The sequence below is a fragment of the Oncorhynchus keta genome, chromosome 9, assembly GCF_023373465.1.
Source record: "Oncorhynchus keta strain PuntledgeMale-10-30-2019 chromosome 9, Oket_V2, whole genome shotgun sequence".
Lineage (NCBI taxonomy): Eukaryota > Metazoa > Chordata > Actinopteri > Salmoniformes > Salmonidae > Oncorhynchus > Oncorhynchus keta.
The window spans coordinates 8,726,382-8,751,826 of record NC_068429.1 but is presented as its reverse complement, the minus strand read 5'-3'; the positions used below and the strand labels follow the sequence as shown (position 1 = coordinate 8,751,826).

Here is a 25,445-nt window from a genome sequence, read left to right as displayed (position 1 = left end):
TGGCACAGTGAATACAGGGTCAAACGCAATGCGGCAGGCAGGGTATCCCAGTGGTTAGAGTGTAGAGGTGGCAGGTAGCCTAGTGGTTAGAGTGTAGAGGTGGCAGGTAGCCTAGTGGTTAGAGTGTAGAGGTGGCAGGTAGCCTAGTGGTTAGAGTGTAGAGGTGGCAGGTAGCCTAGTGGTTAGAGTGTAGAGGCGGCAGGGTAGCCTAGTGGTTAGAGTGTAGAGGCGGCAGGGTAGCCTAGTGGTTAGAGTGTAGAGGTGGCAGGTAGCCTAGTGGTTAGAGTGTAGAGGTGGCAGGTAGCCTAGTGGTTAGAGTGTAGAGGTGGCAGGGTATCCCAGTGGTTAGAGTGTAGAGGTGGCAGGTAGCCTAGTGGTTAGAGTGTAGAGGTGGCAGGTAGCCTAGTGGTTAGAGTGTAGAGGCGGCAGGGTAGCCTAGTGGTTAGAGTGTAGAGGCGGCAGGGTAGCCTAGTGGTTAGAGTGTAGAGGTGGCAGGTAGCCAGTGTGGGGTGGGGGTAGGTGGTAGGGTTGGGCCAGTGTGGGGTGGGGGTAGGTGGTAGGGTTGGGCGAGTGTGGGGTGGGGGTAGGTGGTAGGGTTGGGCCAGTGTGGGGTGGGGGTAGGTAGTAGGGTTGGGCCAGTGTGGGTTGGGGGTAGGTGGTAGGGTTGGGCCAGTGTGGGGTGGGGGTAGGTAGTAGGGTTGGGCCAGTGTGGGGTGGGGGTAGGTAGTAGGGTTGGGCCAGTGTGGGGTGGGGGTAGGTAGTAGGGTTGGGCCAGTGTGGGGTGGGGGTAGGTAGTAGGGTTGGGCCAGTGTGGGGTGGGGGTAGGTAGTAGGGTTGGGCCAGTGTGGGGTGGGGGCAGGTAGTAGGGTTGGGCCAGTGTGGGGTGGGGGTAGGTAGTAGGGTTGGACCAGTGTGGGGTGGGGGTAGGTAGTAGGGTTGGGCCAGTGTGGGGTGGGGGTAGCCTAGTGGTTAGAGTGTAGAGGTGGCAGGTAGCCTAGTGGTTAGAGTGTAGAGGTGGCAGGGTATCCCAGTGGTTAGAGTGTAGAGGTGGCAGGTAGCCTAGTGGTTAGAGTGTAGAGGTGGCAGGTAGCCTAGTGGTTAGAGTGTAGAGGTGGCAGGTAGCCTAGTGGTTAGAGTGTAGAGGCGGCAGGGTAGCCTAGTGGTTAGAGTGTAGAGGAGGCAGGTAGCCTAGTGGTTAGAGTGTAGAGGTGGCAGGTAGCCTAGTGGTTAGAGTGTAGAGGCGGCAGGGTAGCCTAGTGGTTAGAGTGTAGAGGTGGCAGGTAGCCTAGTGGTTAGAGTGTAGAGGTGGCAGGTAGCCTAGTGGTTAGAGTGTAGAGGCGGCAGGGTAGCCTAGTGGTTAGAGTGTAGAGGCGGCAGGGTAGCCTAGTGGTTAGAGTGTAGAGGTGACAGGTAGTGGTTAGAGTGTAGAGGCGGCAGGGTAGCCTAGTGGTTAGAGTGTAGAGGCGGCAGGGTAGCCTAGTGGTTAGAGTGTAGATGCGGCAGGGTAGCCTAGTGGTTAGAGTGTAGATGCGGCAGGGTAGCCTAGTGGTTAGAGTGTAGAGGCGGCAGGGTAGCCTAGTGGTTAGAGTGTAGAGGCGGCAGGGTATCCCAGTGGTTAGAGTGTTGAGGCGGCAGGGTAGCCCAGTGGTTAGAGTGTAGAGGCGGCAGGGTAGCCTAGTGGTTAGAGTGTAGAGGCGGCAGGGTAGCCTAGTGGTTAGAGTGTAGAGGCGGCAGGGTAGCCTAGTGGTTAGAGTGTAGAGGCGGCAGGGTAGCCTAGTGGTTAGAGTGTAGAGGCGGCAGGGTAGCCTAGTGGTTAGAGTGTAGAGGCGGCAGGGTAGCCTAGTGGTTAGAGTGTAGAGGCGGCAGGGTAGCCTAGTGGTTAGAGTGTAGAGGCGGCAGGGTAGCCTAGTGGTTAGAGTGTAGAGGCGGCAGGGTAGCCTAGTGGTTAGAGTGTAGAGTCGGCAGGGTAGCCTAGTGGTTAGAGTGTAGAGGCGGCAGGGTAGCCTAGTGGTTAGAGTGTAGAGGCGGCAGGGTAGCCTAGTGGTTAGAGTGTAGAGGCGGCAGGGTAGCCTCGTGGTTAGAGTGTAGAGGCGGCAGGGTAGCCTAGTGGTTAGAGTGTAGAGGCGGCAGGGTAGCCTAGTGGTTAGAGTGTAGAGGCGGCAGGGTAGCCTAGAGGTTAGAGTGTAGAGGCGGCAGGGTAGCCTAGTGGTTAGAGTGTAGAGGCGGCAGGGTAGCCTAGTGGTTAGAGTGTAGAGGCGGCAGGGTAGCCTAGTGGTTAGAGTGTAGAGGCGGCAGGGTAGCCTAGTGGTTAGAGTGGAGGGGCGGCAGGGTAGCCTAGTGGTTAGAGTGGAGGGCGGCAGGGTAGCCTAGTGGTTAGAGGGGGCGGCAGGGTAGCCTAGTGGTTAGAGTGGAGGGGCGGCAGGGTAGCCTAGTGGTTAGAGGGGGGCGGCAGGGTAGCCTAGTGGTTAGAGTGGAGGGGCGGCAGGGTAGCCTAGTGGTTAGAGTGTAGAGGCGGCAGGGTAGCCTAGTGGTTAGAGTGTAGAGGCGGCAGGGTAGCCTAGAGGTTAGAGTGTAGAGGCGGCAGGGTAGCCTAGTGGTTAGAGTGTAGAGGCGGCAGGGTAGCCTAGTGGTTAGAGTGTAGAGGCGGCAGGGTAGCCTAGTGGTTAGAGTGTAGAGGCGGCAGGGTAGCCTAGTGGTTAGAGTGGAGGGGCGGCAGGGTAGCCTAGTGGTTAGAGGGGGGCGGCAGGGTAGCCTAGTGGTTAGAGTGGAGGGGCGGCAGGGTAGCCTAGTGGTTAGAGGGGGCGGCAGGGTAGCCTAGTGGTTAGAGTGGAGGGCGGCAGGGTAGCCTAGTGGTTAGAGGGTGGCGGCAGGGTAGCCTAGTGGTTAGAGTGGAGGGGCGGCAGGGTAGCCTAGTGGTTAGAGTGGAGGGCGGCAGGGTAGCCTAGTGGTTAGAGGGGCGGCAGGGTAGCCTAGTGGTTAGAGTGTAGAGGCGGCAGGGTAGCCTAGTGGTTAGAGTGTAGAGGCGGCAGGGTAGCCTAGTGGTTAGAGTGTAGAGGCGGCAGGGTAGCCTAGAGGTTAGAGTGTAGAGGCGGCAGGGTAGCCTAGTGGTTAGAGTGTAGAGGCGGCAGGGTAGCCTAGTGGTTAGAGTGTAGAGGCGGCAGGGTAGCCTAGTGGTTAGAGTGTAGAGGCGGCAGGGTAGCCTAGTGGTTAGAGTGTAGAGGCGGCAGGGTAGCCTAGTGGTTAGAGTGGAGGGGCGGCAGGGTAGCCTAGTGGTTAGAGGGGGGCGGCAGGGTAGCCTAGTGGTTAGAGGGGGCGGCAGGGTAGCCTAGTGGTTAGAGTGGAGGGGCGGCAGGGTAGCCTAGTGGTTAGAGGGTGGCGGCAGGGTAGCCTAGTGGTTAGAGTGGAGGGGCGGCAGGGTAGCCTAGTGGTTAGAGTGTTGGACTAGCAACCGCAAGGTACAAATCTGTTGTTCTGCCCCTGAACAGGCAGTTAACCCACTGTTCCTAGGCCGTCATTGAAAATAAGAATTTGTTCTTAACTGATCTTGCCTAGTAAAATAAAGGTAAAATTAAAAATAAAATAAAAATGCAACAACCGACTCCACGGAGGCCCATGGATTACCATATACAGTCGACTGCTAGGGCTATCTGTACACCTATACACACACCGGCTCTTACCGAGGAAGTAAAAATAACGGACAATACTTTTAACATATTTTAAAGTTTACACGTCGGTGTGATTTTGAATAGTTGATGTTTTGTGTACGTGCGTCTGTTGGACGTCGACAAAAAGAACCGAACCGAAACCGGGGAGAAAGGGATGAAGGCAGACAGAGGAAGAGGAATTGGCAGGGGGGACAAGCAACAGAGATGCTCTTTGGCTCCCAACACACTCGTCAAGACCAAGGCCAACAGGGGTCACAGCTCCTCTCTTCTTCCTATACCCACAATCCCATCCCCATCCTGGCCACTCCTTTGGTTCAGCTCAAACAAAAGGCTGCATTCAGCACGCCCCTCTCTCTCTCTGCATGTCAAGGCCCTCTCTCTCTCCTTCCCTCCCTCCAGTCTTTATTAATCTCTGGCTCCAGGCATGTCAAGGCTCTCTCTCTCTCTCTCTCTCTCTCTCTCTCTCTCTCTCTCTCTCTCTCTCTCTCTCTCTCTCTCTCTCTCTCTCTCTCTCTCTCTCTCTCTCTCTCTCTCTCTCTCTCTCTCTCTCTCTCTCTCTCTCTCTCTCTCTCTCTCTCTCTCTCTCTCTCTCTCTCTCTCTCTCTCTCTCTCTCTCTCTCTCTCTCTCTTCCCCCAGTCTCTATTCATCTCTGGCTCCAGGCATGTCAAGGTCAGCGCTCCACCTCCGTATTTAGACGCCCGTAACCGGGAGCCCAATTAGATTCGCAAACCTTTTCTTTTCTTTGTGGCGACTCCGAGCTTCCATAATGGGGACCCATTTTTTAGGTGACCTCTTTGGGCCCAGGAGATGCAATTATATCCCCTCGGAAAACGACCAACAAAGAAATAAAGTCAAACTGTACGTCGGTAACAGAAGAAACGATACTAGATGAGGGACAGAGAGTTGGGCGTCCTCTGCTCCAGCTTTTTGCTGTTACTCTTTAGAGTTTGACGGGGCTGGCTCTCTTCAGCGCCGGCATGCAAGAGCAGGAAAACGTTATATTTACAGACGCAAAAGTACACATTGGATAAAGGACAGCCGAAAATGTCCACTGAAGTTAGGTGACATTTTGCATTCTGTCTGCAAGGCCAAAAAAAGAAACGCACTCTATCAGTGATCAGTCAAGCGGTTGATTTGCTCGGGAAAGCATTCATTTATGACATGTAGACGTGGTGATGTCATAGCTTTTATTTTTATTTTTTTACAAAAACCAGAGAGTCTTTAAAAAAAAGTATCAGCGACAAAGAGAGATTAAATTAACAAGTAACTGGTGATGTGAAACAGGCACATCATATTATATCTAAAGATATCATTTTAATCAAATTTGTCCTTCAGAATCAATACATGTTGCTTCTGAAAGATGGCACAGGATGTAGACATTCCGGGTGGTTGGTTATCTCTAAGCCCCTCGCCGTCCAACCCGCCCAGCAATGTTCCCATGTTATGTAATGGTGGCCTAAAAGAAAATACACCTCTTTCTTTCTCACAAAAAAAATAATATTTTTTTTATAGTAAAAGAAGTAAAAAAGAAGCAAAATTCTAAAATCGGGAAAAAGACTTTGGGCAATATTTACCCTTTCTCATATACCGCGGGTTTCAAAAATGTCACCCGAGCCTCAGCGAGCCATCAAAAGAATATGCCTTGAAGTCCTGAGAGCGTATCGTCACAAGGTAAACAAACACGAACGTGCGAGAAGCAGCTGTATCATAGTGGTGGGTCAAATATTGTAATGTAATATCATAATCATTTGCTCTCATCACCGTTTGACTCAGAGCAGCGAAATCTTCGCTACGACTTTGAATTGGGTGTAGAATACGCTAGAAAGTGCAGGAGAATTATACCCCGGTGTCTTCGGTGGAGAGGCCGCGAACCTCGAGGGGGGAAGGGGGTGGGGGGGTTACTGCTTAGATGTGGAGTCGGAGTGGAGGGCGAAAGAGTGTGACTAATGGCGAACACGGAAAATGACCTTTTCTCTTTCCTGCATGACGCGGAGCACGATGGTGAGCGGCTGGGGTGAGCCTTGATAAAGGACATGACGAGGAGCACGATGGTGAGCGGCTGGGCCGAGCCTTGATAAAGGACATGACGAGGAGCACGATGGTGAGCGGCTGGGCCGAGCCTTGATAAAGGACATGACGAGGAGCACGATGGTGAGCGGCTGGGCCGAGCCTTGATAAAGGACATGACGAGGAGCACGATGGTGAGCGGCTGGGCCGAGCCTTGATAAAGGACGTGACGCGGAGCACGATGGTGAGCGGCTGGGCCGAGCCTTGATAAAGGACATGACGAGGAGCACGATGGTGAGCGGCTGGGGTGAACCTTGATAAAGGACGTGACGCGGAGCACGATGGTGAGCGGCTGGGCCGAGCCTTGATAAAGGACATGACGAGGAGCACGATGGTGAGCGGCTGGGCCGAGCCTTGATAAAGGACGTGACGCGGAGCACGATGGTGAGCGGCTGGGCCGAGCCTTGATAAAGGACATGACGAGGAGCACGATGGTGAGCGGCTGGGCCGAGCCTTGATAAAGGACATGACCACCAGGATAAAAAAAATGCCAAAGCTCTCCTGACAAAAACCATATGCTGAGAGGAAAAGATGCCCTGCCTTGGTGTGTGTGTGAATAATACGTTTGTTACCGTGTGTGTGTGTGTGTGTGTGTGTGTGTGTGTGTATATAATATGTTTGTTACTGGGTGAATGTGTGTGTGTGTGTGTGTGTGTGTGTGTGTGTGTGTGTGTGTGTGTGTGTGTGTGTGTGTGTGTATATAATATGTTTGTTAGTTAGTGTGTGTGTGTGTGTGTGTGTGTGTGTGTGTGTGTGTGTGTGTGTGTGTGTAATATGTTTGTTACTGGGTAAATGTGTGTGTGTGTGTGTAATATGTTTGTTACTGGGTAAATGTGTGTGTGTGTGTGTGTAATATGTTTGTTACTGGGTGAATGTGTGTGTGTGTGTGTGTGTGTGTGTGTGTGTGTGTGTGTGTGTGTGTGTGTGTGTGTGTGTGTAATATGTTTGTTACTGGGTAAATGTGTGTGTGTGTAATATGTTTGTTACTGGGTGAATGTGTGTGTGTGTGTGTGTGTGTGTGTGTGTGTGTGTGTGTGTGTGTGTGTGTGTGTGTGTGTAATATGTTTGTTACTGGGTGAATGTGTGTGTGTGTGTGTGTAATATGTTTGTTACTGGGTGAATGTGTGTGTGTATAATATGTTTGTTACTGGGTGAATGTGTGTGTGTGTGTGTAATATGTTTGTTACTGGGTGAATGTGTGTGTGTATAATATGTTTGTTACTGGGTGAATGTGTGTGTGTGTGTGTGTGTGTGTGTGTGTGTGTGTAATATGTTTGTTACTGGGTGAATGTGTGTGTGTGTGTGTGTGTGTGTGTGTGTGTGTGTGTGTGTGTGTGTGTGTAATATGTTTGTTACTGGGTGAATGTGTGTGTGTGTGTAATATGTTTGTTACTGGATGAATGTGTGTGTGTGTGTGTGTGTGTGTAATATGTTTGTTACTGGGTGAATGTGTGTGTGTGTGTGTGTGTGTGTGTGTGTGTGTGTGTGTGTGTGTGTGTGTGTGTGTGTGTGTGTGTGTGTGTGTGTGTGTGTGTGTAATATGTTTGTTACTGGGTGAACGTGTGTGTTTATAACACCATTGAAAGGACGGTGTAGGTGTGAGCTATAACTGCGCAGTTCATAGGAGTAAAACCAACTCGCACAACTAAAATGAAACGATGACTGAAGCTGAACGCTGGAAAGAAAACTGCCATCCTTAGTTAAGCCTGGGTGCAACTAACATCTGATTGGTTAACGAGACCGGCTCCATCAGGCCAACTGCCCATCACGTAGTTTACTGTTGACAAGACTTTTCTATACATTCATTCATTGTTGACATTCAAAAATAAACAAAAACAAAAATGTAAATAAACTCAAAACTTAACACCCTTTAACTGCCCTTCGTGAACTACCGGTTCACTTTGTCCTATTAGCTGATCGCTATTTTATTGAGGAAATATACACTTAGTATAACTGAGATGTGGTTGTCTCGCCTGGCCATCTTAAGATGAATGAACCAATCGTAAACAGCTCTGGATTAAACCATCTGTTTAATGACTAATATGTAGAAACATAAAAATAAAATAAAAATTAAATGTGGACACAGTTGACTCTCAAACACAAATAGACACACCTACTCACGTTAGACAAAGGCAAGGTGCACACACACACACACACACACACACCCACAAACCTCCCCCCGAGCTTCAGACCTCATCTGCAGTTCAGACACACGCGTCGTCCTAGGCCCAGCCATCACCTCCTCCCCAAATGTCACCACAGTTTGCTCGATAATGTGCTCGAGCCCCATTCAATACCCCCTTATCTTCTGGCACAGACCCACCCGTTTTATATCCCCCCTCTCACCTTCACACACCACGTCATATTTCATATCATTTAGAGCTTCCACATCGGGCCACTTCATTCAGTTTACCTTTTATAAACATGTCGGGTTGCAGGGTGATTTTGTTTCTTCATGTGATATTTTGGGGGACGTTTGAGTCTTTCGAACGTCCTTATGGACTGGGGCCCATCTGATTATAAGCAGATTTAGTGGATGGGGAGAAAGGAGTGGAGAGAGGGGAGTGGAGAGAGGGGAGTGGAGAGAGGGGAGTGGAGAGAAGGGAGTGGAGAGAGGGGAGTGGAGAGAGGGGAGTGGAGAGAGGGGAGTGGAGAGAGGGGAGTGGAGAGAGGGGAGTGGAGAGAGGGGAGTGGAGAGAAGGGAGTGGAGAGAGGGGAGTGGAGAGAAGGGAGTGGAGAGAAGGGAGTGGAGAGAGGGGAGTGGAGAGAGGGGAGTGGAGAGAAGGGGAGTGGAGAGAAGGGGAGTGGAGAGAGGGGAGTGGAGAGAGGGGAGTGGAGAGAGGGGAGTGGAGAGAGGGCTGTCGGTGATAAGCACTCTGCCCTTAAGGAAGGAGAGGTCGTGTCACCTTGCAGAGTACCGAGATGAATTTCATACATAAAATGGCTGCATGACTACCTTCAATTGGATCCCGGGTCTGTCTAGACGAATTCTGAACAGCACGTTATGATGAAGTATGTTTGGTTCCTGGCAATTCTTCACTGTTGCTGTTGGTTTGACCTAACGGGTGTTTGGTAGAACTGGGATTAACACGATCAGTCAAGGAGAGCACATTTATGTTAAGCTCCCGCTATAGAAAAAAAGGAATGGAAAGATGCTACTATGCAAAAGGATTCTGTGAAAAAGATCACTTCATCAGCCAATGAAACCTAAAATGGCCAATACCAGTATTTTTTGGGAGCAAACTCAGACCGTTGATCCCATTTTGTACGGAAACCACTGGAGGTAAAAAATGTTTAAAATTTTTTTTGTAAAAAACGCAGAGGTAAAAATTATTATTCAAGCACGACAAGATGGCGAGACCTTGAACTCTTATTGTGAAAAGAAAGCGAAGGAGAGATTGAAAGAGAGCATGAGAGACAAAGAAGATTGGAAAAGAGTCTCACTCTAGTGAGTAAATAAATAATCAATACTCATCTAAATGTAAATGAGAGAGTAGCCCTCTCTTTGATGGTGTGTGTGTGTGTGTGAGAAAGAGAGAGAGGTGGTGTTTGGGGTTATCAACCAGACCATTTTCCACAGACACTGGGGCCACAACCTAATCACCATCACTCAGGTTCCTGGACTGCAAAATGGATCTAGAAATAAATCCAAAGCATCACCTGAGCTCCCACCATGCTAGCCAGGTCAGGCAAGGAGGCCACGCTTCACTGGACTCAAAGGGTTCTTTCTCTCTGTGAGATTTGGTGGGTGTCTGTGTAGACGTATGGCAGCGTTGGTAATGGCACCAGATAGAGCAGGTACCGAGTGAAAATGAAAAGGGGATCGGGACTAAGCCCTATGGTACTCCATTGTATCTCTTTACAGAAGAGGCATGCGTCGACCTTTGACCCCTGTCTGTTTTGCAGCTGGCTGAAAAGGATCAGAAGTGCCACTGCTCGGGGAAGACGACGCAAAAATGTTGAGGGCAAAGGTTACACATACGGCGTAGTCTAACACCAACATTTAGAGCGAAAAATAAATACAAAATAATCATAATTTGGGCAGTCTTACTGGAAATAAAATAAATCACAAGGGTGCAAGTTTTTGTGAGAACATCTGTGGGTGACTATACACCCGAGAGGAACACATTGGTTTAAAAAAAACAAGGACATAAAAGACCATACTCTGGGATGCCCCCATGAACACAAACACATGTAGAGAAGACATGTAGCTAAAGTTGACAGGAAACACTTAAAAGAGGACATGTGCTCAAATGTAGCTAGATACAGTATAACTTCAAGCTATACAGTATGTCCTAGACGATATGGTGTGTCTGACCAATAGAGAGCCAGAGTGTTGGTGTGTCTGACCAATAGAGAGCCAGAGTGTTGGTGTGTCTGACCAACAGAGAGCCAGTGTGTTGGTGTGTCTGACCAATAGAGAGCCAGAGTGTTGGTGTGTCTGACCAACAGAGAGCCAGTGTGTTGGTGTGTCTGACCAATAGAGAGCCAGAGTGTTGGTGTGTCTGAACAACAGAGAGCCAGTGTGTTGGTGTGTCTGACCAATAGAGAGCCAGAGTGTTGGTGTGTCTGACCAATAGAGAGCCATAGTGTTGGTGTGTCTGACCAACAGAGAGCCAGTGTGTTGGTGTGTCTGACCAATAGAGAGCCAGAGTGTTGGTGTGTCTGAACAACAGAGAGCCATAGTGTTGGTGTGTCTGACCAATAGAGAGCCAGAGTGTTGGTGTGTCTGACCAACAGAGAGCCAGAGTGTTGGTGTGTCTGACCAATAGAGAGCCAGAGTGTTGGTGTGTCTGACCAACAGAGAGCCAGAGTGTGTTGGTGTGTCTGACCAATAGAGAGCCAGAGTGTTGGTGTATCTGACCAATAGAGAGCCAGAGTGTGTTGGTGTGTCTGACCAACAGAGAGCCAGAGTGTTGGTGTGTCTGACCAATAGAGAGCCAGAGTGTTGGTGTGTCTGACCAATAGAGAGCCAGAGTGTGTTGGTGTGTCTGACCAATAGAGAGCCAGAGTGTGTTGGTGTGTCTGACCAATAGAGAGCCAGAGTGTGTTGGTGTGTCTGACCAATAGAGAGCCAGAGTGTTGGTGTGTCTGACCAACAGAGAGCCAGAGTGTTGGTGTGTCTGACCAATAGAGAGCCAGAGTGTTGGTGTGTCTGACCAACAGAGAGCCAGTGTTGGTGTGTCTGAACAACAGAGAGCCATAGTGTTGGTGTGTCTGACCAATAGAGAGCCAGAGTGTTGGTGTGTCTGACCAATAGAGAGCCAGAGTGTTGGTGTGTCTGACCAATAGAGAGCCAGAGTGTTGGTGTGTCTGACCAATAGAGAGCCAGAGTGTTGGTGTGTCTGACCAACAGAGAGCCAGAGTGTTGGTGTGTCTGAACAACAGAGAGCCATAGTGTTGGTGTGTCTGACCAATAGAGAGCCAGAGTGTTGGTGTGTCTGACCAATAGAGAGCCAGAGTGTTGGTGTGTCTGACCAACAGAGAGCCAGAATGTTGGTGTGTCTGACCAACAGAGAGCCAGAGTGTTGGTGTGTCTGACCAATAGAGAGCCAGAATGTTGGTGTGTCTGACCAATAGAGAGCCAGAGTGTTGGTGTGTCTGAGTGTGGTATAGTGTCCGCTGAGCTCACTGTTATTGTAATGATTATCTGTTATTATCTTTAATCGCTGGCACATTATACAGTCAGTGTCGTGTTACCCACAAAGAGGAAGATTCTCCATTAAAATGGCTGCCTTGCTTGGCATAGCTAGACATTCAGAAATACTCTGTCTTCCCTTTCCTTTTGTGCACTCTTTCGCACTTAACCTATTCAATTCCCAGAGGAACTGGTAACCCTCTGGTTCTATTCACAGGCAGCTCTCACCTGAAACGAGAGCTAAAAGTGACACTTTTGAAGACGTAAAAGCCCAAATCTGGAAACGTTACAGGGATAATGGCCCCCCACTCAGTAGCTGTGGAAGAGCTCCCCCTGTTTCTGGAAGGTCGGGGAGCTGGTGATGTAGTTTATCTCAGGAGACCGTGAGGTATTTATCCTTCGCCAAGGCGCTGCAGAGGGGCTTTCATGATTAAACAAGTTCAAGTTTTTTTTTTCCCCTTTCCGTCAAATGAGCAATTGGGAACGCTTTGACGAATTAGATCATTCCAAACACTTTTGTGGGAAGAACTCTCATTGGGCACAGTGTGTGTGTGTGTGTGTGTGTGTGTGTGTGTGTGTGTGTGTGTGTGTGTGTGTGTGTGTGTGTGTGTGTCTGTGTGTGTGTGTGTGTGTGTGTGTGTGTGTGTGTGTGTGTGTGTGTGTGTGTGTGTGTGTGTGTGTGTGTGTGTGTGTGTGTGTGTGTGTGTGTGTGTGTGTGTGTGTGTGTGTGTGTGTGTGTGCGTCTGTGTGCGTCTGTGTGTGTGTGTGTGTGTGTGTGTGTGTCTTATGCGCGAGCATGAACATCTGTGTTTTAAGGGTAGGGGGCTGTAGAATAATATTTATTCCCGTAGCCATTGAGGCAATTTCAGTCAAATTGGGGACAGGTTTCAGTTGCAATCCAAGAGGTTTCCTCTGGTCCCAATTCTCATAACTATTCCTGTAACGATGACTTCACACTTCAAGCAAAAAGCCCCCAGAAAGGGAAAAAGTAGTCCTCCTTTATGTTAGGGATTAGACGATATATCGGTGAAAGTATCGGAATCGGCCGATATTAGCTAAAAATGCCAACATCGGTATTGGCCGATGTCTATTCTTATCCATATTTTTTTGAAACGGTACTGTCGGTTAGGGGCTTAAGTAAGTAAAGCATTTCACTGCAAGTTCAACACCTTGCTTGTATTCAGTGCATGTGACTAATAACATTTGATTTGATGTCTAGTTTAACGTCGATGTTAAAGGTACCATTCATACGTATTTTAACGTTGGTACATGACGTAATAACGCCGCGTAATATTTTGCTCTAGGCGCGCAACACAGCATTTAGAACCTAGTCCGCACAACGCCTGCTGTGTGAAACGAGCAGTCGACAAGTCAATCAGTCATTTGAAAGAGTAAGAACATTTCAGGGAGACGACTCAGAGGCGAAATCCACTAAAGCCAAGATAATGGAATTTCATTGCCCTTGACAACCAACCGTTACACCGGTACACACTACCAAGATCGCTATTTTTCCGATGTTGTCCAACCAGAGTTACACAGTAATAGCGTCACTGCTATTAGCTTCACGACATACATACTATGGAACGCCATTTTGGGTCTTTGTGTGTCAAAAAAAGATACAGTAGCACTGTCAAAGCTGTACAAAATAGTCTGAAAACAAGTTAACAACGGCCACGAACCATGTATTTACAATACATGGTTGGTAATAAAGCATAATTTGTTAGACTGCAACTTCTGGGGTAGCTGGCTTTAGCTTGGTACCTAGCTAACACCAAAACAAACCGATTGAAGACAATGACCCGTAGAAACTGCAGTCATTTTCATTATTCTTAGCAATGATTTAGGAATCCCTGTGAGTAAGTATTAGCTAGTTGTTCGCCGAATTGAAATTGAACTTCAGTTCATGACAATAAATAGCTAGCCAGCTACTTAACCCTGTTGCCCAAAGCTAACGTTATAAGCAGCCAGCTAGCTTCATCTGGCTAGTGAGGATTGACCAGGTTATGTGTTGTGAAGCTAGCCACAATAAGGATGAGGCACAATAGCGGAATTTCCGGTTTGTACTGGTTTATACTGTGGGGTATAAAGATGACTAATACTGTGGGTATAAAGATGACTAATACTGTGGGTATAAAGATGACTAATACTGTGGGTATAAAGATTACTAATACTGTGGGTATAAAGATGACTAATACTGTGGGTATAAAGATGACTAATACTGTGGGTATAAAGATGACTAATACTGTGGGTATAAAGATGACTAATACTGTGGGTACAAAGGAGGACTAATACTGTGGGTACAAAGGAGGACTAATACTGTGGGTATAAGGAGGACTAATACTGTGGGTAAAAAGAGGACTAATACTGTGGGTATAAGGAGGACTAATACTGTGGGTAAAAAGAGGACTAATACTGTGGGTACAAAGGAGGACTAATACTGTGGGTATAAGGAGGACTAATACTGTGGGTATAAGGAGGACTAATACTGTGGGTAAAAAGAGGACTAATACTGTGGGTATAAGGAGGACTAATACTGTGGGTAAAAAGAGGACTAATACTGTGGGTACAAAGGAGGACTAATACTGTGGGTACAAAGGAGGACTAATACTGTGGGTACAAAGGAGGACTAATACTGTGGGTATAAAGAGGACTAATACTGTGGTTATAAAGAGGACTAATACTGCGGGTACCAAGGAGGACTAATACTGTGGGTACAAAGGAGGACTAATACTGTGGGTATAAAGAGGACTAATACTGTGGGTATAAAGAGGACTAATAGTGTGGGTATAAAAGAGGACTAATACTTTGGGGTATAAAGAGGACTAATACTGTGGGTATAAAGAGGACTAATACTGTGGGTATAAAGAGGACTAATACTGTGGGTATAAAGGAGGACTAATACTGTGGGTATAAACATGACTAATACTGTGGGTATAAAGGAGGACTAATACTGTGGGTATAAAGGAGGACTAATACTGTGGGTATAAACATGACTAATACTGTGGGTATAAACATGACTAATACTGTGGGTATAAACATGACTAATACTGTGGGTATAAAGAGGACTAATACTGTGGGTATAAAGAGGACTAATACTGTGGGTATAAGGAGGACTAATACTGTGGATATAAAGGAGGACTAATACTGTGGGTACAATGGAGGACTAATACTGTGGGTATAAACATGACTAATACTGTGGGTATAAACATGACTAATACTGTGGGTTTAAACATGACTAATACTGTGGGGATAAACATGACTAATACTGTGGGTATAAACATGACTAATACCGTGGGTATAAAGAGGACTAATACTGTGGGTACAAAGGAGGACTAATACTGTGGGTATAAAGAGGACTAATACTGTGGGTATAAAGAGGACTAATACTGTGGGTATAAAGAGGACTAATACTGTGGGTATAAAGAGGACTAATACTGTGGGTACAAAGGAGGACTAATACTGTGGGTATAAAGGAGGACTAATACTGTGGGTACAAAGAGGACTAATACTGTGGGTATAAACATGACAAATAATGTGGGTATAAAGGAGGACTAATACTGTGGGTATAAACATGACTAATACTGTGGGTATAAAGAGGACTAATACTGTGGGTATAAAGGAGGACTAATACTGTGGGTATAAAGAGGACTAATAATGTGGGGTATAAAGAGGACTAATACTGTGGGTATAAGGAGGACTAATACTGTGGGTATAAGGAGGACTAATACTGTGGGTATAAAGAGGACTAATACTGTGGGGTAAAAAGAGGACTAATAATGTGGGGTAAAAAGAGGACTAATACTGTGGGTATAAGGAGGACTAATACTGTGGGTATAAAGAGGACTAATACTGTGGGTATAAAGAGGAATAATACTGTGGGTAAAAAGAGGACTAATACTGTGGGTATAAAGAGGACTAATACTGTGGGTATAAACATGACTAATACTGTGGGTATAAACATGACTAATACTGTGGGTATAAAGAGGACTAATACTGTGGGTATAAAAGAGGACTAATACTTTGGGGTATAAAGAGGACTAATACTGTGGGTATAAAGGAGGACTAATACTGTGGGTATAAGGAGGACTAATACTGTGGGTATAAAGAGGACTAATACTGTGGGGTAAAAAGAGGACTAATACTGTGGGGTAAAAAGAGGACTAATAATGTGGGGTAAAAAGAGGACGAATACTGTGGGTATAAGGAGGACTAATACTGTGGGTATAAAGATGACTAATACTGTGGGTATAAAGAGGACTAATACTGTGGGTATAAAGAGGACTAATACTGTGGGTATAAACATGACTAATACTGTGGGTATAAAGAGGACTAATACTGTGGGTATAAAGAGGACTAATACTGTGGGTATAAAGAGGACTTATACTGTGGGTATAAAGAGGACTAATACTGTGGGTATAAACATGACTAATACTGTGGGTATAAAGAGGACTAATACTGTGGGTATAAAGAGGACTAATACTGTGGGTATAAAGAGGACTAATACTGTGGGTATAAACATGACTAATACTGTGGGTATAAACATGACTAATAAATCAAATCAAATGTATTTATATAGCCCTTCGTACATCAGCTGATATCTCAAAGTGCTGTACAGAAACCCAGCCTAAAACCCCAAACAGCAAGCAATGCAGGTGTAGAAGCACGTACTGTGGGTATAAAGAGGACTAATACTGTGGGTATAAAGGAGGACTAATACTGTGGGTATAAGGATGACTAATACTGTGGGTATAAAGAGGACTAATACTGTGGGTATAAAGGATGACTAATACTGTGGGTATAAAGAGGACTAATACTGTGGGTATAAACATGACTAATACTGTGGGTATAAAACAGCTCACGTCTGGGAAGGGGAGGTTTGGAAAAAAGAGTTCACGTCTGGGAGGGGGAGGTTTGAAAAAAGAACTCACGTCTGGGAGGGGGAGGTTTGAAAAAAGAGCTCACGTCTGGGAGGGGGAGGTTTGAAAAAAGAGCTCACGTCTGGGAGGGGGAGGTTTGAAAAAAGAGCTCACGACTGGGAGGGGGAGGTTTGAAAAAAGAGCTCACGTCTGGGACGGGGGAGGTGAAAAGAGAGCTGTCGTCTGGGAGGGAGAGGTTTGAAAAAAGAGCTCACGTCTGGGAGGGGGAGGTTTGAAAAAAGACCTCACGACTGGGAGGGGGAGGTTTGAAAAAAGAGCTCACGTCTGGGACGGGGAGGTGAAAAGAGAGCTGTCGTCTGGGAGGGAGAGGTTTGAAAAAAGAGCTCACGTCTGGGACGGGGAGGTTTGAAAAAAGAGCTCACGTCTGGGACGGGGAGGTTTGAAAAAAGAGCTCACGTCTGGGAGGGGGAGGTTTGAAAAAAGAGCTCACGTCTGGGAGGGGGAGGTTTGAAAAAAGAGCTCACATCTGGGACGGGGAGGTTTGAAAAAAGAGCTCACGTCTAGGACGGGGGAGGTCGCTCTGGATAAGAGCATCTGCTAAATTACTTAAATGTAAATGTAATGTAATGTTTGAAAAAAGAGCTCACTTCTGGGAGAGGGAGGGGCAACCAAAATGATCTTGCCTGTGATTGGACTTCAGCTATTTTGGCTTATTCATAATTATTTAACCCTTTACACTGATAGGAATTGGCCTCCATCGATTTGAGTTTGAGTTTATTTTATTTATACAGGGACAGGGCACATTAATCAACGTTTTAGTAAAAGTGCCGGTTTTAGCCAGCCGGCTAATTTTCAACCACAGTCCCTGGCTGGGTAGGTCATTAAAAACAATAACAATACAGACAATCAATGAGCAGTGAGCACATTGGCCTCCATTAAAATGTTTCTTACAGAAGAAATATGAAATACATAAGCATGGTAGGGAACAGTTTGGAGATCATGGGAAAATTATTAGACCAAAGTTTACGACAACAGTTACCCTGACACAAGACTGAATCTAAACATTACTCGGTTGATTTTACGTGCATTTTACATTTACTTGTACTTTTTGCTACATTTGTCAATAACGAAACTTGAAAAACCTCTGGATACATTGTGGCATGATAAATGTGGGGTAGGTGTAAAATAAGACAAGACAAAACAAATGACAAGGGTTTGAGTGAGAGGACTAACCTGAGTCTCCAAGTGGACACACACCTCTCCAAAGTGGGCACAGTTCCTAAGTCATTTCAATGCGTTTTTATGACTCAAAGAAGACTCTTCAACAATAAAATGCTTATTTGAGCTCTCCAAGCTCTGCCGTTGAGGAACAAGAGCAAGCGCACTTGTAGTTGTTTTGAACAGAAGCCCTGGATTCCCGTCATCACACAATTACTGTTGTTGTTCACTCAATCCAAAAACGGCCCATTATCAGAGAAACAGATTGTAATTTTGATGAGCATAGAAAGAGGTCATAATAATAATAATATATGCCATTTAGCAGACGCTTTTATCCAAAGCGACTTACAGTCATGTGTGCATACATTCTACGTATGGGTGGTCCCGGGGATCGAACCCACTACCCTGGCGTTACAAGCGCCATGCTCTACCAACTGAGCTACAGAAGGACCTGAGAGCATTCAGGTGCCGTGTCCCACAGTGAATTTATCACAACACAACAAACAGACTCATTCTGTTCAGAACGGCCCAGGGTATAACACCATGTCATCTGGTAACTGTACATCAAACAGACTCATTCTGTTCAGAACGACCCAGGGTATAACACCATGTCATCTGGTAACTGTACATCAAACAGACTCATTCTGTTCAGAACGACCCAGGGTATAACACCATGTCATCTGGTAACTGTACATCAAACAGACTCATTCTGTTCAGAACGACCCAGGGTATAACACCATGTCATCTGGTAACTGTACATCAAACAGACTCATTCTGTTCAGAACGACCCAGGGTATGAAGTCATGTCATCTGGTAACTGTACAACTAACAGACTCATTCTGTTCAGAACGACCCAGGGTATAACACCATGTCATCTGGTAACTGTACAACTAACAGACTCATTCTGTTCAGAACGACCCAGGGTATGAAGTCATGTCATCTGGTAACTGTACAACAAACAGACTCATTCTGTTCAGAACGACCCAGGGTATAACACCATGTCATCTGGTAACTGTACAACTAACAGACTCATTCTGTTCAGAACGACCCAGGGTATGAAGTCATGTCATCTGGTACCTGTACATCTAACAGACTCATTCTGTTCTGAACGACCCAGGGTATGAAGTCATGTCATCTGGTACCTGTACATCTAACAGACTCATTCTGTTCTGAACGACCCGGGGTATAACACCATGTCATCTGGTAACTGTACAACAAACAGACTCATTCTGTTCAGAACGACCCAGGGTATAACACCATGTCATCTGGTAACTGTACATCAAACAGACTCATTCTGTTCAGAACGACCCAGGGTATAACACCATGTCATCTGGTACATCTAACAGACTCATTCTGTTCAGAACGACCCAGGGTATAACACCATGTCATCTGGTACATCAAACAGACTCATTCTGTTCAGAACGACCCAGGGTATAACACCATGTCATCTGGTAACTGTACAACAAACAGACTCATTCTGTTCAGAACGACCCAGGGTATAACACCATGTCATCTGGTAACTGTACATCAAACAGACTCATTCTGTTCAGAACGACCCAGGGTATGACAGCATGTCATCTGGTAACTGTACAACTAACAGACTCATTCTGTTCAGAACGACCCAGGTATGACACCATGTCATCTGGTAACTGTACATCAAACAGACTCATTCTGTTCAGAACGACCCAGGGTATAACACCATGTCATCTGGTAACTGTACAACTAACAGACTCATTCTGTTCAGAACGACCCAGGGTATGAAGTCATGTCATCTGGTACCTGTACATCTAACAGACTCATTCTGTTCAGAACGACCCAGGGTATGAAGTCATGTCATCTGGTAACAGTACAACAAACAGACTCATTCTGTTCAGAACGACCCAGGGTATGAAGTCATGTCATCTGGTAACAGTACAACAAACAGACTCATTCTGTTCAGAACGACCCAGGGTATAACACCATGTCATCTGGTAACTGTACAACTAACAGACTCATTCTGTTCAGAACGACCCAGGGTATGAAGTCATGTCATCTGGTAACAGTACAACAAACAGACTCATTCTGTTCAGAACGACCCAGGGTATAACACCATGTCATCTGGTAACTGTACAACTAACAGACTCATTCTGTTCAGAACGACCCAGGGTATAACACCATGTCATCTGGTAACTGTACAACTAACAGACTCATTCTGTTCAGAACGACCCAGGGTATAACACCATGTCATCTGGTAACAGTACAACAAACAGACTCATTCTGTTCAGAACGACCCAGGGTATGACAGCATGTCATCTGGTAACTGTATAACTAACAGACTCATTCTGTTCAGAACGACCCAGGGTATAACACCATGTCATCTGGTAACAGTACAACAAACAGACTCATTCTGTTCAGAACGACCCAGGGTATAACACCATGTCATCTGGTAACTGTACAACTAACAGACTCATTCTGTTCAGAACGACCCAGGGTATGAAGTCATGTCATCTGGTAACAGTACAACAAACAGACTCATTCTGTTCAGAACGACCCAGGGTATAACACCATGTCATCTGGTAACTGTACAACTAACAGACTCATTCTGTTCAGAACGACCCAGGGTATGAAGTCATGTCATCTGGTAACAGTACAACAAACAGACTCATTCTGTTCAGAACGACCCAGGGTATAACACCATGTCATCTGGTAACAGTACAACTAACAGACTCATTCTGTTCAGAACGACCCAGGGTATGAAGTCATGTCATCTGGTAACAGTACAACAAACAGACTCATTCTGTTCAGAACGACCCAGGGTATAACACCATGTCATCTGGTAACTGTACATCAAACAGACTCATTCTGTTCAGAACGACCCAGGGTATGAAGTCATGTCATCTGGTAACTGTACAACAAACAGACTCATTCTGTTCAGAACGACCCAGGGTATAACACCATGTCATCTGGTAACTGTATAACTAACATAGTGATCATAAACGTTGAACTATATATTCCATCAGTTTTATGAGATGGAAATGTGAAGTGCACATTTGGACTCACAGGTGTTTGGTTTGTTTGTATGACATCAAAGCGGTATTTATTATAATCCTCAACGTCTCATCTTTCAAAATACATAGAGTCGCCTAATTTACAGCATTTCCCTCCCTCAGACAACAAAACATTTGCCAAAGTTGCCTAATTAGCAGGTGAGTTCGGGGCAACTGCTTGGTCACACAGTGCTCAGGTTCAGAACATCTTCCAGTCAAACCCCCATACAGAGCTGTGAAGAGCAGAGCCTGAACTCTGGCGTCATTTATAGCAGGCTACTGTACAGCCACTTTCCAATTTTGCTGATTTATCAGTGACCAAATCTGCCATTTACAACCTGTATACGAATACAAGTCTAAAGGATAGATGTTTTCAGACGAGTATATGGAATTGGTGTGATATCCAAACCTCTAATGGGGTCTTAGGACTTGACATTTCTAAAGGGTGGAGTTTTTTTTAAATGAAAGAGGGCTTGAAGGTGTTAACATTTGTACCACCACAACACTTATGGACAGAGGTGGCCGACGCAAGGAAGTTGTGTTGCAAAAACAGTATTTCACTCTCCATACTTCAGGTCCAAATTCTAACACAAACAGATTGGTTCATAATCAACAACAACAACAACAACAAACAGATCTAAATAAACAAACATTAATGTAGAAATGGTACAGCAAGACGCTCTTCTGCTTTTTAGAAGCAGGGGGCTGAAATGAAAGATTAAGTCATCGGAAAAGCACATCCTCTTCAACTCACTTAGCAAAGCATGTCCCGAGAACAGTGGTTCATTCAATTTTCATAGAGTTAAATGGAACTCTGCTTTTAGTAGCCAGAGGCTATGCATACTATTACATTCCTAAAGAAGGCTTTTAGCACAAATTGCATTTATAATCGGGTATAAGTTCAAGACACAAACTTCTTCTTCTTTTAACTTCAACTAATAGCTGTGTCGCACTGCATTTTGGGATACAATTTATTTTTATTTTTTTTATTCTCCAATTCGGTCCAATCTGAGAAGACAAAGACAACAAGATGGTTGTCTTGGTGCAAGGACACGATATCCCCAAGAAAAAATGAAAAAAACAAAAACAAACACTACAGCAAAAAAGGGGTAGGACCAAGCCACTGGCAAGGTTAGTGTTGTGGAGAGGTTAGCTCCGTTTGAGGGAGCTAGTTAGGGGATTGCTAATGTCTTCATCACTCTAGGCCCTGGTAGACAGTAGGCTGAGGTCTCAAGCAATAGAAAGGAAAATAGGCAGACATGCCATGGCCTTGTCCAGTCTAAGGGGATCGTCGCCATCATCGCCACCATCATCATCATCATCATCATCAAACATTGTCTTCAGTGGTTGTGACAGCAAACCACGGAGGATGGAGGAGGTCATTAGAACGGGGGGTGGGGGGTGGGGGGGGGCACGCTGGTGATCAGGTGGGGGCAGATAAAAAAGGGACAGCCAGTTGAAGTACAAGCCGGAGGGGGGTCAACGAGAGAATAGACCTCCTCCCTTCCACACCTCTCTCCACTCAGTAGCTGGGCTGCTCTCTCCACTCAGTAGCTGGGCTGCTCTCTCCACTCAGTAGGTGGGGCTGCCCTCTCCACTCAGTAGCTGGGCTGCTCTCTCCACTCAGTAGGTGGGGCTGCCCTCTCCACTCAGTAGCTGGGCTGCTCTCTCCACTCAGTAGGTGGGGCTGCCCTCTCCACTCAGTAGCTGGGCTGCTCTCTCCACTCAGTAGGTGGGGCTGCCCTCTCCACTCAGTAGGTGGGGCTGCTCTCTCCACTCAGTAGGTGGGGCTGCCCTCTCCACTCAGTAGGTGGGGCTGCTCTCTCCACTCAGTAGGTGGGGCTGTCCTCTCCACTCAGTAGGTGGGGCTGCCCTCTCCACTCAGTAGGTGGGGCTGCTCTCTCCACTCAGTAGGTGGGGCTGCCCTCTCCACTCAGTAGGTGGGGCTGCCCTCTCCACTCAGTAGGTGGGGCTGCCCTCTCCACTCAGTAGGTGGGCTGCTCTCTCTACTCAGTAGGTGGGCTGCTCTCTCCACTCAGTAGGTGGGCTGCTCTCTCCACTCAGTAGGTGGGGCTGCCCTCTCCACTCAGTAGGTGGGCTGCTCTCTCCACTCAGTAGGTGGAACTGCTCTCTCCACTCAGTATGTGGGCTGCTCTCTCCACTCAGTATGTGGGCTGCTCTCTCCACTCAGTATGTGGGCTGCTCTCTCCACTCAGTAGGTGGGCTGCTCTCTCCACTCAGTATGTGGGCTGCTCTCTCCACTCAGTATGTGGGCTGCTCTCTCCACTCAGTATGTGGGCTGCTCTCTCCACTCAGTATGTGGGCTGCTCTCTCCACTCAGTATGTGGGCTGCTCTCTCCACTCAGTATGTGGGCTGCTCTCTCCACTCAGTATGTGGGCTGCTCTCTCCACTCAGTATGTGGGCTGCTCTCTCCACTCAGTATGTGGGCTGCTCTCTCCACTCAGTATGTGGGCTGCTCTCTCCACTCAGTAGGTGGGGCTGCCCTCTCCACTCAGTATGTGGGCTGCTCTCTCCACTCAGTAGGTGGGGCTGCCCTCTCCACTCAGTATGTGGGCTGCTCTCTCCACTCAGTATGTGGACTGCTCTCTCCACTCAGTATGTGGGCTGCTCTCTCCACTCAGTATGTGGGCTGCCCTCTCCACTCAGTAGGTGGAACTGCTCTCTCCACTCAGTATGTGGGCTGCTCTCTCCACTCAGTATGTGAACTGCTCTCTCCACTCAGTAGGTGGAACTGCTCTCTCCACTCAGTATGTGGGCTGCTCTCTCCACTCAGTATGTGGGCTGCCCTCTCCACTCAGTAGGTGGAACTGCTCTCTCCACTCAGTATGTGGGCTGCTCTCTCCACTCAGTATGTGGGCTGCTCTCTCCACTCAGTATGTGGACTGCCCTCTCCACTCAGTATGTGGGCTGCTCTCTCCTCTCAGTATGTGGGCTGCTCTCTCCACTCAGTATGTGGGCTGCTCTCTCCACTCAGTATGTGGGCTGCTCTCTCCACTCAGTATGTGGGCTGCTCTCTCCACTCAGTATGTGGACTGCCCTCTCCACTCAGTATGTGGGCTGCTCTCTCCACTCAGTATGTGGGCTGCTCTCTCCACTCAGTATGTGGACTGCCCTCTCCACTCAGTATGTGGGCTGCTCTCTCCACTCAGTATGTGGGCTGCTCTCTCCACTCAGTATGTGGACTGCTCTCTCCACTCAGTATGTGGACTGCTGTGTGTTGTCTTCTCTACTGTGCTCCGTGCCTCCGTTGCTTCCCGACATGATCCCTTTCAGGCCTTTATCACTGGTTGGGAGGCGGGGGTGGGGGGTGGTGGGTGGGGGTTGAGAGAAAGCGCCAGCCCCACCCCAGCTTAATCTGTGTCCTGGCGTTGGGAGAGGCGATCGGTTCCGTCTGACTTTTGTATTAAAACCTCAGTTGCTATCAGATCCCCAGGTGATCTGGGCATGACAAATTAAACACTGTGTGGCAGCGCTATCAGAGATCGTACCCTGATGGTTTTTCTGGAGGGGTGGGGGTTGTGGAAATGCTTTGTGTGAAGACAGCAACAAAATAAGGGGAGGGCAAATTCAAGTACACACACTTGTGCATGCACGCGCACACTCAAATATATGAAGCACACTACTTACGAACACATGCTACTTTCATTGTTTGGGTGCTTCACAACGGGGTTAATAGGATTTCTATAAGCATGTAATAAAGCATCTACGCCACCCATACCAGAGCCTTTCTGAGAGCCTTTCCTCTTCTTCAGTGCCTTCTGCAGGATCTCCTTCATGGTCACCTTCAGGCTGTCCACTGGGATGAGAGAAAAACCATGGACAGCATTTCTGTAGGAAAAAAAAACAGGAGAGAGAGAGAGAGAGACAGAGACGGAGGGGGAGAGAGAGAGAGAGGGGGGGAGAGGGAGAGAGAGAGAGAGAGAGAGAGAGAGAGAGAGAGAGAGAGAGAGAGGGGAGAGAGAGTGGGACAGAGAGAGAGAGATGGAGGGGGAGAGAGAGTGGGACAGAGAGAGAGAGAGTGAGAGAGAGAGAGAGAGAGAGAGAGAGAGAGGGAGAGAGAGTGGGACAGAGAGAGAGAGAGAGGGGAGAGAGAGTGGGACAGAGAGAGAGAGATGGAGGGGGAGAGAGAGTGGGACAGAGAGAGAGAGAGAGAGAGACCGAGGGTGAGAGAGAGAGAGAGACCGAGGGGGAGAGAGAGAGAGACAGAGGGAGGGGGGAGAGAGAGGGAGGGAGAGAGAGAGAGAGGGAGATGGGGAGAGAGAGAGAGGGGAGAGAGAGAGACGGAGGGGGAGAGAGAGAGAGGGGGAGGGGAAAGAGAGAGAGGGGGAGGGGAAAGAGAGAGAGGGGGAGGGAGAGAGATGGGAGATGGAGGGGGAGAGAGAGAGAGAGAGAGACAGAGGGGGGACAGAGAGAGAGACAGAGGGGGGGAGTGGGACAGAGGGAGTGACAGAGGAGGAGGGGGAGAGACAGAGACAGAGGGGGAAAGAGAGGGAGGTGGAGAGAGGGGGAGAGAGAGGGAGGGGGTGAGAGGGGGAGAGAGAGGGAGGGGAGAGAGGGGGAGAGAGAGGGAGGGGGAGAGAGGGGAGAGAGAGGGAGGGGGTGAGAGGGGGAGAGAGAGGGAGGGGGAGAGAGGGGGAGAGAGAGAGAGAGATATTAGTTATACAAGTAAAGAAATAATACATCTGCAGACACAGTGACAACAAAGCGCCCGCCTCAGCAGAAGTGAAACAAATATCAGTAGGCTCTCTCCAGTTGACTCTGGGACACAAACACCTGATTCGTTATCCTAAAAGCGTCAAGTCGCATTTATCGGATTGTTAGGGCCAATAGCACACTTATTTACTAGCACCGCTTGGAGCACTTCATTTTAGGCACTTTCAAAAGATAGGAGCGCTATTTATGATGCCATTAAAGCATGCGAGTGGGAAGCG

The 25,445-nt window shown here is 47.5% G+C and overlaps 1 protein-coding gene and 1 long non-coding RNA gene across 27 annotated transcripts in view; one reads left to right on the top strand and one right to left on the bottom strand.

Annotated features, from left to right (window-relative positions):
* The window catches only part of mapkap1 (MAPK associated protein 1), a 144,727-nt gene that overhangs the window by 51,759 nt on the left and 67,523 nt on the right, over window positions 1-25,445 (bottom strand). For all 26 annotated transcript variants that reach the window (XR_008142564.1, XR_008142544.1, XR_008142541.1 and 23 more), the window contains one exon: window positions 24,233-24,342. Coding sequence is in view for 1 of the 26 variants with exons in the window: in XM_052525087.1 (XP_052381047.1) it covers window positions 24,233-24,342 (110 nt within the window). In the remaining 25 variants the exon portion in view is untranslated. The remainder of the gene's footprint in view (window positions 1-24,232; window positions 24,343-25,445) is intronic.
* LOC127931707 (uncharacterized) lies at window positions 5-2,349 on the top strand. The gene is made up of 3 exons (XR_008142566.1): window positions 5-325; window positions 1,306-1,548; window positions 2,176-2,349. It is a non-coding gene; the product is annotated as an uncharacterized LOC127931707 (long non-coding RNA).